General features: G+C 45.0%; 1 protein-coding gene across 1 annotated transcript in view; it reads left to right on the top strand.

Moving 5' to 3' along the window:
- Positions 1 to 9,905, top strand: part of MAML3 (mastermind like transcriptional coactivator 3) — a 382,658-nt gene extending 372,753 nt beyond the window's left edge. Inside the window, exons 4-6 of the mRNA XM_019521832.1 lie at positions 1,662 to 1,907; positions 4,690 to 4,777; positions 8,851 to 9,905. Of these exons, the coding sequence (XP_019377377.1) occupies positions 1,662 to 1,907; positions 4,690 to 4,777; positions 8,851 to 9,839 (1,323 nt within the window). The 3' untranslated portion in view covers positions 9,840 to 9,905. The remainder of the gene's footprint in view (positions 1 to 1,661; positions 1,908 to 4,689; positions 4,778 to 8,850) is intronic.
- The last annotated feature ends 2,095 nt before the right edge of the window (positions 9,906 to 12,000 follow it).

Raw genomic sequence — 12,000 nt, 5'->3', positions numbered from 1 at the left:
GGGGGGGGGGGGGGGGAGTCAGAAAGATGGGGGGAGAGTCAGGGCAGCAATCGCCTAAGCAGACTGAATGGCAGAGGATCAGGCAGACAACACCATCTGCTGGAACTGTGGCAGAACAGCAACACTGGCCATTTTCAGGGACAAGACCACCCTATTTTAAACAAATGTGCATATGTTAACAAATAGGGACACAACATACCCCTAAGCAGAGAGTCTTGTGGGGTACCTGATCCCCTAACTCATGGTTTCCCTGGGCTTTGAATAGTGCCTAGGGAAGTGTGACATGCTTACGGTCTCTGAACAGCTCATAAACTATCCTGGGTTGGGAAGGCTGGGGGAACTTATTTGCTTAAAACACACATCTCGCTTCCCTTGTAGTTTCCTAGAATTAGACACTGAGCTCTTGAGAGACTCCCCAGCAGGATCTTCCAGTTAAATGATGGTGAAACGTGAGAGAGCAAGGTAGATACTCAGCATGGTGCTTGCAATGCATTCCTCCTAGCCCCCTCTACAACGTGGATCAAATGCTGGATACAGTGCCACTGGAAAAGTGTAAAGGGGGTAGGGATGGGTTAACAGTGCAAGGTGCCCAAATGTATTCATAGTCTAGCTGGTTTCTTGCTTTTTTTCTACTCCCATCTCTGGCATAGCTGTACTTCCCACTGGTCTGGAGCAGCTGAGGGGGTATGGAAAAGGTATAAATGGGATGATGGTTTCCCACTTATACTCTCATCTTCCACTGCCATAATTTCTCACAGCATAGCTGGGATGTGAACTTCAAACAGTGGGATGTAGCAATCCTGTGTCTGAATATATTTAGCAATCTCTGTGTTACTAGCTCTCTTGATTTTTATAGCAGGTTTCACAGTATTTGGGGGGTTTTTTCTTAAAGTCTCAGCTGCTGGAGCCAAGTGATTGGCTCACTTGGAAACTTCACTTTTTTTTCTCTTCTTTTTTGTATATTTCTAGTCTGCATGAATAGAGAGGAAAAGCCTGAAAAATGACTGGCTCAAAGCCTTGAGTATAAATGAAAGAGCCCAACGTTATTGATTTTTACTTATAAAAAATTCTGGACAATTTAATTCTTAGGTCCTAATTTATGAATCTTCAATGTTTGTGGTTGGCAGTACTAAAGAACGAGCCCAGGACTGGTGCACAGAAGTTCTTTAACACCTCTTTTTTTGTGGAAAGCCATATGGCCTTAAGCAAATGACTTCACTTTTTTTTTAAACCTGGCTAGACAAAGCCATGTCTGGGATGATATAACTGGGAATGGTTCTTGCTTCGAGCAGGGGTTGGACTAGATGACCTCTTGAGGTCCCTTCCAACCCTAATTTTCTATGATTCGATGACTTCTCTGCCTCACTTTCCCCATCTTCTGTAAATACTTCCCCTGCCAGGTCCAATGTAAGGATGTATTTAATCAGTCTGTGCAGTAGTACTTTGAACACTATGTTGTTTAGAAGCTAAGTATTCAAATTCACCTGTTGCCTGTTTCATTTTCAATATGAGATTTTTGGGGTGGAAGGTTTTTTTAAAGGACTCTTTGCCTTTTCCAAGATGTGCCATACCCAAAGCAAGTCCACTGGAACTCGGTCATGTCATTCCCCTTCTATGCAGAGTACATTGAATAGCAAGGCTGTATCTCTTTCTTTGTGCAGGAGCAGCACCAGGTGGGACTGTCTCGGACCACAGGCCCTATGCAGCCTTCTGTACCACCAGGGTCCAGCAATGTGGTCACAGGTACAAGCCCTGGAGGTCCCAGTTTCCTGGGGAACCAGCCACAAGCAGCCATTATGAAGCAGATGCTGATTGAGCAAAGGGCCCAGCTCCACGTGATAGAACAACAGAAGCAACAGTTTCTACGGGAGCAAAGGCAGCAGCAGCAGCAGATCTTGGCAGAGCAGGTACTTTATCTTCTTCAGCTTTGGAGAACACAATGCCCTGCACGTAGGACAGGACAAGCATGGGGGTGGGGAACAGGCCTGTCGTCTTCCATATTCATGAGCTTACACTAATTTATTTGGTAAGCATATGGTCCAGCTGCACTTTCGAGTTTTTGGCTTATAGCACAGGTTCGATGTTTTAATTTTGCACCGGTGTAAAACTGGGGTTACGCTTCCAGAATCGGGAATCGTGTTGGTGGAAAACCCATGTGAGTAATGAGAAGCAGTGTACACAGAATTGTGCAACGTGTTTCATCCTGTTTTGTAACTGGAAAACAAACTCAAATGTGCACAAAGCCTACTTCTGATTTTAGGCCAATTTCACAGCAGCATACACCCATGCACATTTACTCTGCTCTGAAGGAAACCTGAAGCTGGACCTTGGTTGCAAAGTCAGTACCTTTGCACTGTTATCTTCAGTGGCATGGCAAGGGATGGTTCTGTATTTCAGAAATAGGTTCTGAAATTGCATTTGATTTTTAGACACTGGTCAAGTTAACTCTGACAAGCTGTTGCCTCATCCTGACATCATCACTCCTACCCGCACAAAGTGGGTCTGAAGCAGCCCAGTACAAACAGGGTTTTACCCCAATGTGGCACAGGTGCACATCAGAACACAAGGGGGTTAGTGGGTAACTGGACTCCTAGAGTATGCCTGTATCATGTCCCTAGTGCCCTCCTGGAGGGCCACTCTCAAACGTGCCCAGGAGGGCCACTCTCAAAGATGGCCTGCTCACTCACTTCTGTTCATGCATGCAGACACAGCAGTGAAGCCACTCCAGGGATGTACCCTACAGTCACTTTCAAGCACACCAAAGACAGAAAAGACTTCAGAGCAGCCACAAGGGACATATCCAGAGTGGCTTCACCACATATTTCCAGGTTTGGTGTGAGTAAGCGGGAACAAACGAGTTGGGCATGCTCAGGAGCATCGCTCACAGAGGACAAGGCAGTCAGGGTGTAACTGAACCCCAACTTTTTTCTGTGTTGCTCAGTTTACCTGGGCTCTTACCTCCCTATCACCTACACAGAAAACCTCTTGACCTAGGTGTGTAGGCTAGTTTACACCTGAGAGATATACATTAGAACCTGGGCTCTGCTTTAATTTGAGATGGAACCTACCCCCTCTACCAAAATTGCTCAAAGACTGATATCCTCCACTGCCCTTTTTACAGTTCCCTCCAAGGGATAGACAAGTTCTCCTACAATTGACAGAAATGACCATTAAAAAATCCTAGAACATCTCAGTGCAAATGACTGTCTCCAGACACTCACAGGCAAGGGCAGAGACAGAGAGACGTACATAGACTATGCTGCAGGGGTGATAGCTCCTAGATTAGGCTGACATAGGAATTCAGCTGCAGGGACCCATCATTCAGATTGTTTGTGTGATGATGAAATATCCTAAAAACACTGGAAAACCCCAACTGCATGTCAGGTGTATCACACATGACTGAAAACTGACTAAACCAATGGCTGTCTTTGATATTTGTCTTCTTTTGGTGCACTGGAAATAGTATCAAACGATTTTTCTCTTTGTATTTCACTCCTGTGATTTTACAAGTTGTGCCATGAATCCCATACATTTTTTTTTATTCAGCCATAGGCTCTTCCTGTGCACTGGGTGAATCTTTATGTTGTGAATGGCAGCTTATCATGAATATTTATAATGAGTATCAGTGTACAGTAGGTCTGTTTTCATTCCTCCTTCTACTGTATCTCCACATGTGTCTATATCCTTGCTATTTAAGTGGGTGCTCATTCTGCTTACAGCATATGAGGAAATAAAACATCTTAGGGGTCATATGAGAGCTGCTTAACAGAGCACACCATAGCTTCTCAAAGGAATATACGTGCACATGTGTGCACACACACTCGCACACATTTACACATCATTTAGCTTCCACTCTACTTGTACTATCAACATTCAATTGTGTTTTAAACAGCCAAGCATATTCACACACTGTGACCATGAAGTGTGAACTCAGCACTGATGAGCAGCTTAGGATGTGGACATGTGTTACTGTCACTCGCTATCCAAGAACCATTCACTTAGCTTGGATGAATTCTACAGCATGTTTGTGGTGCTCTCTTTCACAGTAAAGAAAACAAGTAGTGGAAGAAACAAGGCAAAACTGAATAAAAGGCAGGAGGGGAGGCCTAGTTGACTATTTTGTTTGGCTGGAGATGGGCACCAGCACCAGTTCTGTTCACAACCAGGAGTATCTGGAAGCCAGAGGCTTGCTTCTATCTGTTGTAGAAGTGTTTCCAGCAGTCTGGCTCCAGCAGTTTCCAGGGCTCAAGAGGGTTTGGATCCATATTTTTATTTGAGTCCCACTTCTCGCGCTGATAGACATCTCCACAAATCTCCCCTCCCATCTCCAGCCTCCTCTTTCCTTGCCTTGACATTGAAGACAATGATGCTAGCACTTGGGAGGTCAACAGGAAGCACTTGTGAGCAGGGAGAGGTGATGTTAGCATAAGTGCCTATTCCTATCTGTACCAAAAAGAAACTCATGTGCTGAGTGCCCCAAGTACTCTCAGAAGGGCTCTTCACTTGAGGCTACCGTATGTGGTGCCAGCTGACATGCGGTACTTGTCTCTCCCAAAGAGCCTGTTGGAGAGGAAACACCACTGGTTAGTTGCAGCATATTATTGTTGTCGGTGCCATTATCAGAACTTTAATTAATCCACCTACTTTGTCTCCTTTGCCTCCTTGCCGTTCCCTTCCTCTGGTTTCCAGCAGTTGCAGCAGCAGTCGCATTTGCCTCGACAGCACCTCCAGCAGCAGCGAACTCCGTATCCAGTGCAACAGGTCAACCAGTTCCAAGGTAAAAGCAAATAGCTTTGTACAGCCTGAGAAGCAGTGCTGTGCTCTGCAGCAGACAGATGGGTGTCCATCCCCTCCAAGCCTCCAAATGTATTGCAGGCTGGAGAGATGGCCACAGCAGATCAGTCTCTTTGCCTTTTGCATACACAGACACAACCACAGAACAGTACTGCACAATTTTACATGCTTAGTTAAATATTTTGAGTTATTTCCAATAAAGTCTGATCATTAAGAACAAATTCATTTCTCCTCTGTTCTGTCTCTCTGACTCTTGGATGGGGGGAGGGGGTGTCAGGTCTCTTCTCCCCACCTCCTCTCTCACTTTATTTCAGCCAATTCCTCACCTTCCCTCTTGTTTCTGCTGTACTTCCTTCCTGTCCCCATTATCACCAACACTCCCCTTCCCTTTTAGGGAGGGGCTTTTCACTTGGTCTCTTCACAAGAGGTCATCTTAATCTGAAGAAAGCATAGGTAGAATATACATGAGATAGTGGTGGGAGGGAATTAATTAGCCCAGATGCAAATGGAGATTGCTTATATTTGAAAGCTGCAAGGATTTTTGCAAAACATTCATAGATTGTAGGAAAACCTAAGGGAGGAAAATCCTCTTTTGGAGAACAAGGACTTTGCATTGACTCCTCATACTTAGAAAACTCAATGTCTTCATTAACTAAGTTAAGGACTAAAACAGGGGATACTCAACTCCAGCCTGTGGACTAGAATTGGCCCATGGAGCCATGTCATCCGGCTTGCTGGGTTTTCCAAGGGTCTGAACATGTGGTGGCAGGGGGGTGGTGTAGTTTCAATTACTTTTCCCCTGCTGCCAAATTCCCAGACCCTTGGGAAGCACCATGGGCTGGAGAGCATAGTCCTCCCTGCTAAATTGGGCATTTAGGGACAAGGCAGCAGGGGGCCTGATCCAGCTGCACAAGGCCCAGTCTAGCTGTGCAAGGCTGAGGTGGTGTAAGGCCCAATCCAAACACTGACTCCCAGTTCCGGCTTGTGGACCAACCCACAGGACCAAACAGTTGAGCACCACTGGACTAAAGTGTTGTTGACAGTCAGTTTTTTATGTAGCACAGAGTAATTGCAACAAACATCAGGAAAAGAAATGAGGAAGGCACGTCACCAAGTGAACAAAGGGCTAGATCCTCTGCCTGTGTAAATTGACAAGGTTTCAATGAATTCATTGAATTATCTAATGTTCCCATCTCTGGCAACATAATTCCTATATGAGTTTCAAGAACACCTGCTAAACCATTGGCAGAATGGCAGGGCAGCACACACTAGCTGAGAAACCTGCACACAAAAGAATGCTCTTTCACTCAGCTGAGAAATATGCTACCAAACCTGTTGGTTTAAAGAAAATACAGTCAAACTCAGTGATTCCCAACCAGGCTACTGGGGTGCCACCAGATCTTGTGAAGGGTGCCATGAGGTGTGAGAAGATGAGTGAAGTGTTAGGAGATAAGCAGTTAAACTAAACTGCTAGGCCCCTCTGCAAAGAAGCAAGCACTGTAATCTGTAAATTAGTTTTTGAAGTTGGGTGCCGCTCAATTCACAAAAGTTATGGAGGGGTACCTCGAATTCAAAATGGTTGAGAACCACTGGTGTAACCTGACCAAAGAGGGGATTCATTTTCATGTATAAGCCAATTAAAAAAAATACATAGCTAAAATCTTCATTCAGTTACAACCATGGGAACCAATGGACTTTACCAGAACTGCCTGGATGCAGCTGAGAGGAGACCTTGGCTCAGTGTCTTAAGATGTTTGTCTCTCTAAAAATACTCTGATATCTGTCCATCTAACCTATACTCACTCCTGTTTCCTACACTAGTATAATAGCAGTTCTCAAATTGTAGCGCATGGTAGTTGGTATAGGCTCTTCTGCTTGTTTCCAACTGCTAAATGGCATTATAATACAGCTAAAAATGCATTAAATACTTTCCTAATACTGTTTTTCCACTTAAGCCCTTGCTGAAGCCATTACAAAAGTACTATACTCTTGCCTAGCAGAAGGGAGAGAAGGCGGCTGTGAAAAATGCTGTGAAAAAAATTGAGACCAATCACAAATGGTGGAGGAGGAGATCCACCCTGGGAAACGGTTAAGACTCCCCCAGTGCATAACATTGAGAAAATAGTTTTGTCAGTAATGTAAGCAAAGGAGAAGCTGTCAGCTCCCCTGCTTCGCGGACATGAGATCTAGACAGGCTCTTTTTCACCTTGCAAAATGTCCTGCAGGCTGACACTCATGTATATTGCGTGCCATGGAAGAACAGAGAGCCAAGAGTAATTGGAGGACCGTACAGCAGGCTGCTTTTATATTTAAATGTAATAATGTTTGAGCTGTGAGTAATTGTCTGCATCCTCCTGTTGCAGCATCCCCTGCAGAGGATTTCATTGTTTTAGTTCAGTATAGTATTGACTCGAAACCACAATGAACCCTTGGCATCATCAGAATTCCTGTAATTGTTTTTAAATAAAGATAGTAAATACGGAGGCATATTGGCTTCCCAGAAATCGATAACCCCCATCAGAAAGACACAAGCGTGGTTCAGTTATCTGCCACGGTGTGGAATTTAACAAGGTTAGGATTTTCTGGTTTCCCATCACTGGGCCAAGGTGGAGTACAATGTGCTTATAGTATTGATTCACTAATACACTCTCTCTGTTTTAAATGTCCACAAAAAACAATTTTTCTTCTTTCCATAGACTTAATCAGTAACAATGATATAGGAAATCCATTCATTTTTGCCTCCTGAGCTATTAAAAAATTGATTGGCCTTCTGAGTCTGACATTTCCATTTTCATGGCTCAGTTTTGAAAGACAACAGAGATATTTAAAAAAGATTCTCAAATGGTTAAGTGGAGTTCAGTTACCCTGCTTCCAGTGAAGTTCAATGGGATGTGACAGAGGCAGGATTGGGTCCCACATCTGAACAGAATAAGGCTGCATGTGCAGCTGAATACAACACAAGGAAGGTCAAGACCTGTATGCGTTCACATTGAAAAACTCCACATTTCCCCAATGAGGGGATGATTCAGTGTTATACATTGGTACATAATAAATGCTTCTAGGATTGGGGTAAAGTTTTTAAAAGCCTCTAAATGCCTACATTAGTTTGGAAGTAGGATTTGGGCTCCTAGGTCACTGATAGGCCTTTGAAAATGTTATTGCTGGTCATGTTAATCTGATAGGATAACCCTGCCTCAATATAGCTACAGAGCTCAGTACAGTGGCTATGCAGCATAACTGCAGCTTCAGAGCCTCCAAGTTTAACAAGAGAACCTTGTACGGTGCTTTATCATGAAGACAATGATGGACTGAGCTGGATCATGCACAGAATCAAGTCGTGCTGATACTTTTAAGACAGGAAACTGAAGGCCCATGGATCTCTATGGGGACAAATCCCCAAATTGCCATAAAGGAGAATTGCTTAGTGAGTAAATCATTGGCCTTTAACCTCTCCAGGCCCATTTTAGGTCTTAAGGGAAATTAGCTTAATGGTCTGTATTGATAGTATTCTCTCCTGAACAGTGTTTCACTTCACAAATTGAATACGTAACGTGATCAGCAATCCTCATTTAGAGTGGCACTAGAGCTATGTTGCCTCTCACCTTCAAGGAAAGGGACTTTGCTAGTCAGGGTTGAGGTCAGAGCCAGAATTGTACAGGGATGCACATCACTACCAAAATGTAAATAACAAAAGGGCTAGAGCAGTGGTTTTCAACCTTTTTTCATTAGCGGACCCCTTTGGAAATTTCAAGCGGAGGTGTGGGGATTTTGAACTTTGAACTTTAAGTGTGGGGATTCCCATACTTTTGATTGATCATAGTCATTTTTTGCGAACCCTTTAGACATAGTCTGCAGACCACAGGTTGAAGCGTGTCTGCCCAGGGTGGTTAAGCTTCTCCACTCTCCTTCAGCTGTCAGAGGAGAGAATAATTTATTCACTTCAAAAGCGAGGAAATCTGGAATCCTCCTGTGATCTAAAGGGCTCCTTCAAACTCTTGTTTTTGCAAAGATGCACTATTGAAGTTTTATGGGGTTTTTTCTCTCTCCTTGCTGTAGGTTCTCCCCAGGATATAGCAGCTGTGAGAAACCAAGCAGCGCTTCAGAGCATGAGGACCTCCCGAATGATGGCCCAGAGTGCAGGCATGATGGCAATGGCACCTTCTCAGAACCCCGGCACAATGTCTACTGCGACGGGTCAGTCCGAGATGGGAATGGCTCCTTACAGCAACACATCTACCAGCCAAACGGGAATGTACAGTATGAGCACAGGGATGAGCCAAATGTTGCAGCACCCAAACCAAAGTGGCATGAACATGGCACACAATGCAGGCCAGGGACCAAGGCAGCCTGTCTCTGGACAAGGGGTCGGAATGATCAGCAGTTTTGGTCAAAATATGCTGGTGAACTCTGCTATTCCTCAACATCAACAGCAGATGAAAGGACCTGTGGGCCAGATCTTACCTCGGCCACAGGCACCAAGACTTCAAAACATAATGGGAACTGTCCCACAAGGAACACAAAACTGGCAGCACCGAGGACTACAAGGTATCCCTGGAAGGACTACCAGTGAAATGGGGCCATTCAACAATGGCACAACATATCCAATGCAGCCTGGGCAGCCAAGGCTTCCCAAGCAGCATTTTCCACAGGGAATTAACCAGTCAGTTGTGGACACTACTGGGACAGTAAGAACCCTGAACCCAGCAATGGGAAGACAAATGCTGCAACCACTGCCTGGGCAACAAGGAACAAGTCAGGCAAGGCCAATGGTTATGCCTGCCATTAGCCAAGGGGTTCCCACTATGTCTGGTTTCAGTCAGCCTTCTGCACAGCAGATGCCAGGTGGTAACTTTGCTCAGAGCAGCCAAGGCCAGGCTTACGAGAGGAATCCCACTCAGGACATGTCGTACAGTTACAGCAGCGAAGGAGCAGGGGGCTCCTTCTCAAGCCTAGCGGAGGGTGCAGACCTTGTGGACTCTATCATTAAGGGTGGACCAGGGGACGAGTGGATGCAAGAACTCGATGAGCTGTTTGGAAACCCCTAGGGAATGGCCGTGCAGTTTTAAAATTTTGATTGTTAATTTAAAAAAAAAGAGGAAAGAAGGAAAATGGGATGTCGCCCCATCTACAGGGGGGTTGTTTTTTTTAATCTGTGCAAACCGAGCTGATCCGCAGCTAGCTGTGGGAGAGTCAGGCGGTGATTAAAAAAACATTGACGTGTCGATATCGCAAAACTTCCACACAGCAATTGCCACTGCATGGCAGTGCCTGCTGCACATGTGTATGTGAGGGAAGGTTGGGGTGGGGCGGAGGGACAAAAAAGCAGCTGCTCTCTACAGATGAGGAAAGCCAGCGGTCCCCCTGCAGCAAGGCACTGTTGCATAGCGATGTAGTGTTCTTCCACCCTGTTGTGCTGTAATCACTGCAACTTTCAGGGCACCGGAAGAGCCAGGTCCTTGGTTTAGGAATAGAAACTAAGGAAGTTGGCAGGTCACAGCACAGGCCAGGTCAGAAAAGTGAACTGATCTCTGGATTGAAGCCGAGAGCAGACAGCGAGGTGTTCTGCTCTCTTTGGTTTGATACAGAGCAAGGACCATGACACCTGCTCCAGGTGATGGTAAGAAAATGTGCGGAAGGGGTCGCCATTTTCACTGTAGAGTGATAAAACAATTAATATAAAAGCTTAGCAAAACATAAATCTGGCAATACGTAGGGAAGGACGGTTTGATTACAGGACTGTCACAGGAGGCTAGCAAAGATAGCCACTGCTTAGGTGGGTAAGTTAACTCACTGAGCTGCGAAGTCTCCTTTCAGGCTTAGAACATTGCTTCTTTATCAGAACACAGCTCTGCTGCCAAAACAGCCGAGAAAGGTGTGAAATACAAACAGACTACAGCGGAGATCTCTGTAGCTTCAGCTGAACCCCTTCTTTAATTCTTCCTCCTCAGTTTACTCGTGATTCAAATGGTTTTTTCCTCACCAATGAAGGAAAAATACACAGCTGCAACACAAGCTAAGCCCACTGCACTTGGTCTTTTTTTTCATCTGAAAAATAGCCACCACAATTGGGGTTGGAGGTCAAGGGGTGGTGAGGGGAGCAGGAAAGGATGCCAGGCCTCAGAAAATTAAAATGCGTAACTGGGGTTTGAAACTCTGAATGAGTATCTCCCCTTCTGAACATGCAAGATTAGTGGGTATTATTAGTCTGGGGCTGGGATGCCTGGACTGTTGATTTGACATTACATGCAGCTTGCTTTTCTGTCTTAAACAGAAGTTCAGTTTAATCTCCCTGCTTTGCTGGGGTGAATTCACTGGAGTGCCTGAAAAGCAGGGATCAAGAAAAGACTGCTGTAATGATTGTCCACAGGGGGGAAACTGATTGCACTGGTGATCACAAACACGGGATCTGCCCAAATAAGTTTTTAAGGCAATAGTAACCTATCACCTGAGAGGGTAAATGTGGACCTGGGCTGAGTGTGTAACAAACTATGATATGTTTTTCAGAAAGTTGCTTTTAAAATAATAAAACCCAGCCATTTGGGATGTCTAAAACTAGTCTTTGTGAGCCACAATGTGTGCTGTAGTGAAAGCTGATTAAATCATCCAAACCTACCAATTGGTTTGTCCTCAGCTGCTTGGCTTAGGTCCAGTGATGTGAAGTGCTGAGCCATTCAAGTCAATGGGAGCTGAGGGTACGTAGTACCTCTCAGTGCTTTGTGCTGAGCCCTTTGTTTTTATATGGATCCCTAATATGAACAGAAGCAGTGAATGGGGGCAAAATGGATCTCTTGTTCCCCTAGTGCCCTGCTGCTTGTTCACTCTTGTGCAGCAAGTAAGTAACTCTTTGAATGGCTTACCTAGATGAGGGGGGAAAGGTGTTTTTAAATGCTGCTGTGTATACAGGGCAGGCTCTGTGTTTAGCATGGGTTAGCTGGTCATGGTGAGCTTCCAACTCACCTGTGGAAAAGTGCAGCTTGCTTTTTTCAGCACCAGTGTTTGAAAATGCATTAGTGAACATGTTTTAGCTAATACACTTGTAAGATACACCTTCCAGGTCCATTCCAGTTCCCACTGAAGCCAGCAGGAATTCATCTTTCTATTGAATTCAGTGGGTATTGAAGTGGACCCTAATTCTGTAAAAGAAGTGAGCACCAGCCAAAGGTTTCAGCCCACAGGCATGTTGGGGTTAGGTGGATCTTAGTCCTG

Source organism: Gavialis gangeticus, unplaced genomic scaffold, assembly GCF_001723915.1.
Source record: "Gavialis gangeticus isolate Ggan-Ray unplaced genomic scaffold, GavGan_comp1, whole genome shotgun sequence".
Taxonomy (NCBI): Eukaryota; Metazoa; Chordata; order Crocodylia; family Gavialidae; genus Gavialis; species Gavialis gangeticus.
Note: the sequence above shows the minus strand (reverse complement) of the source record. Positions and strands in the feature narration are given on the sequence as shown.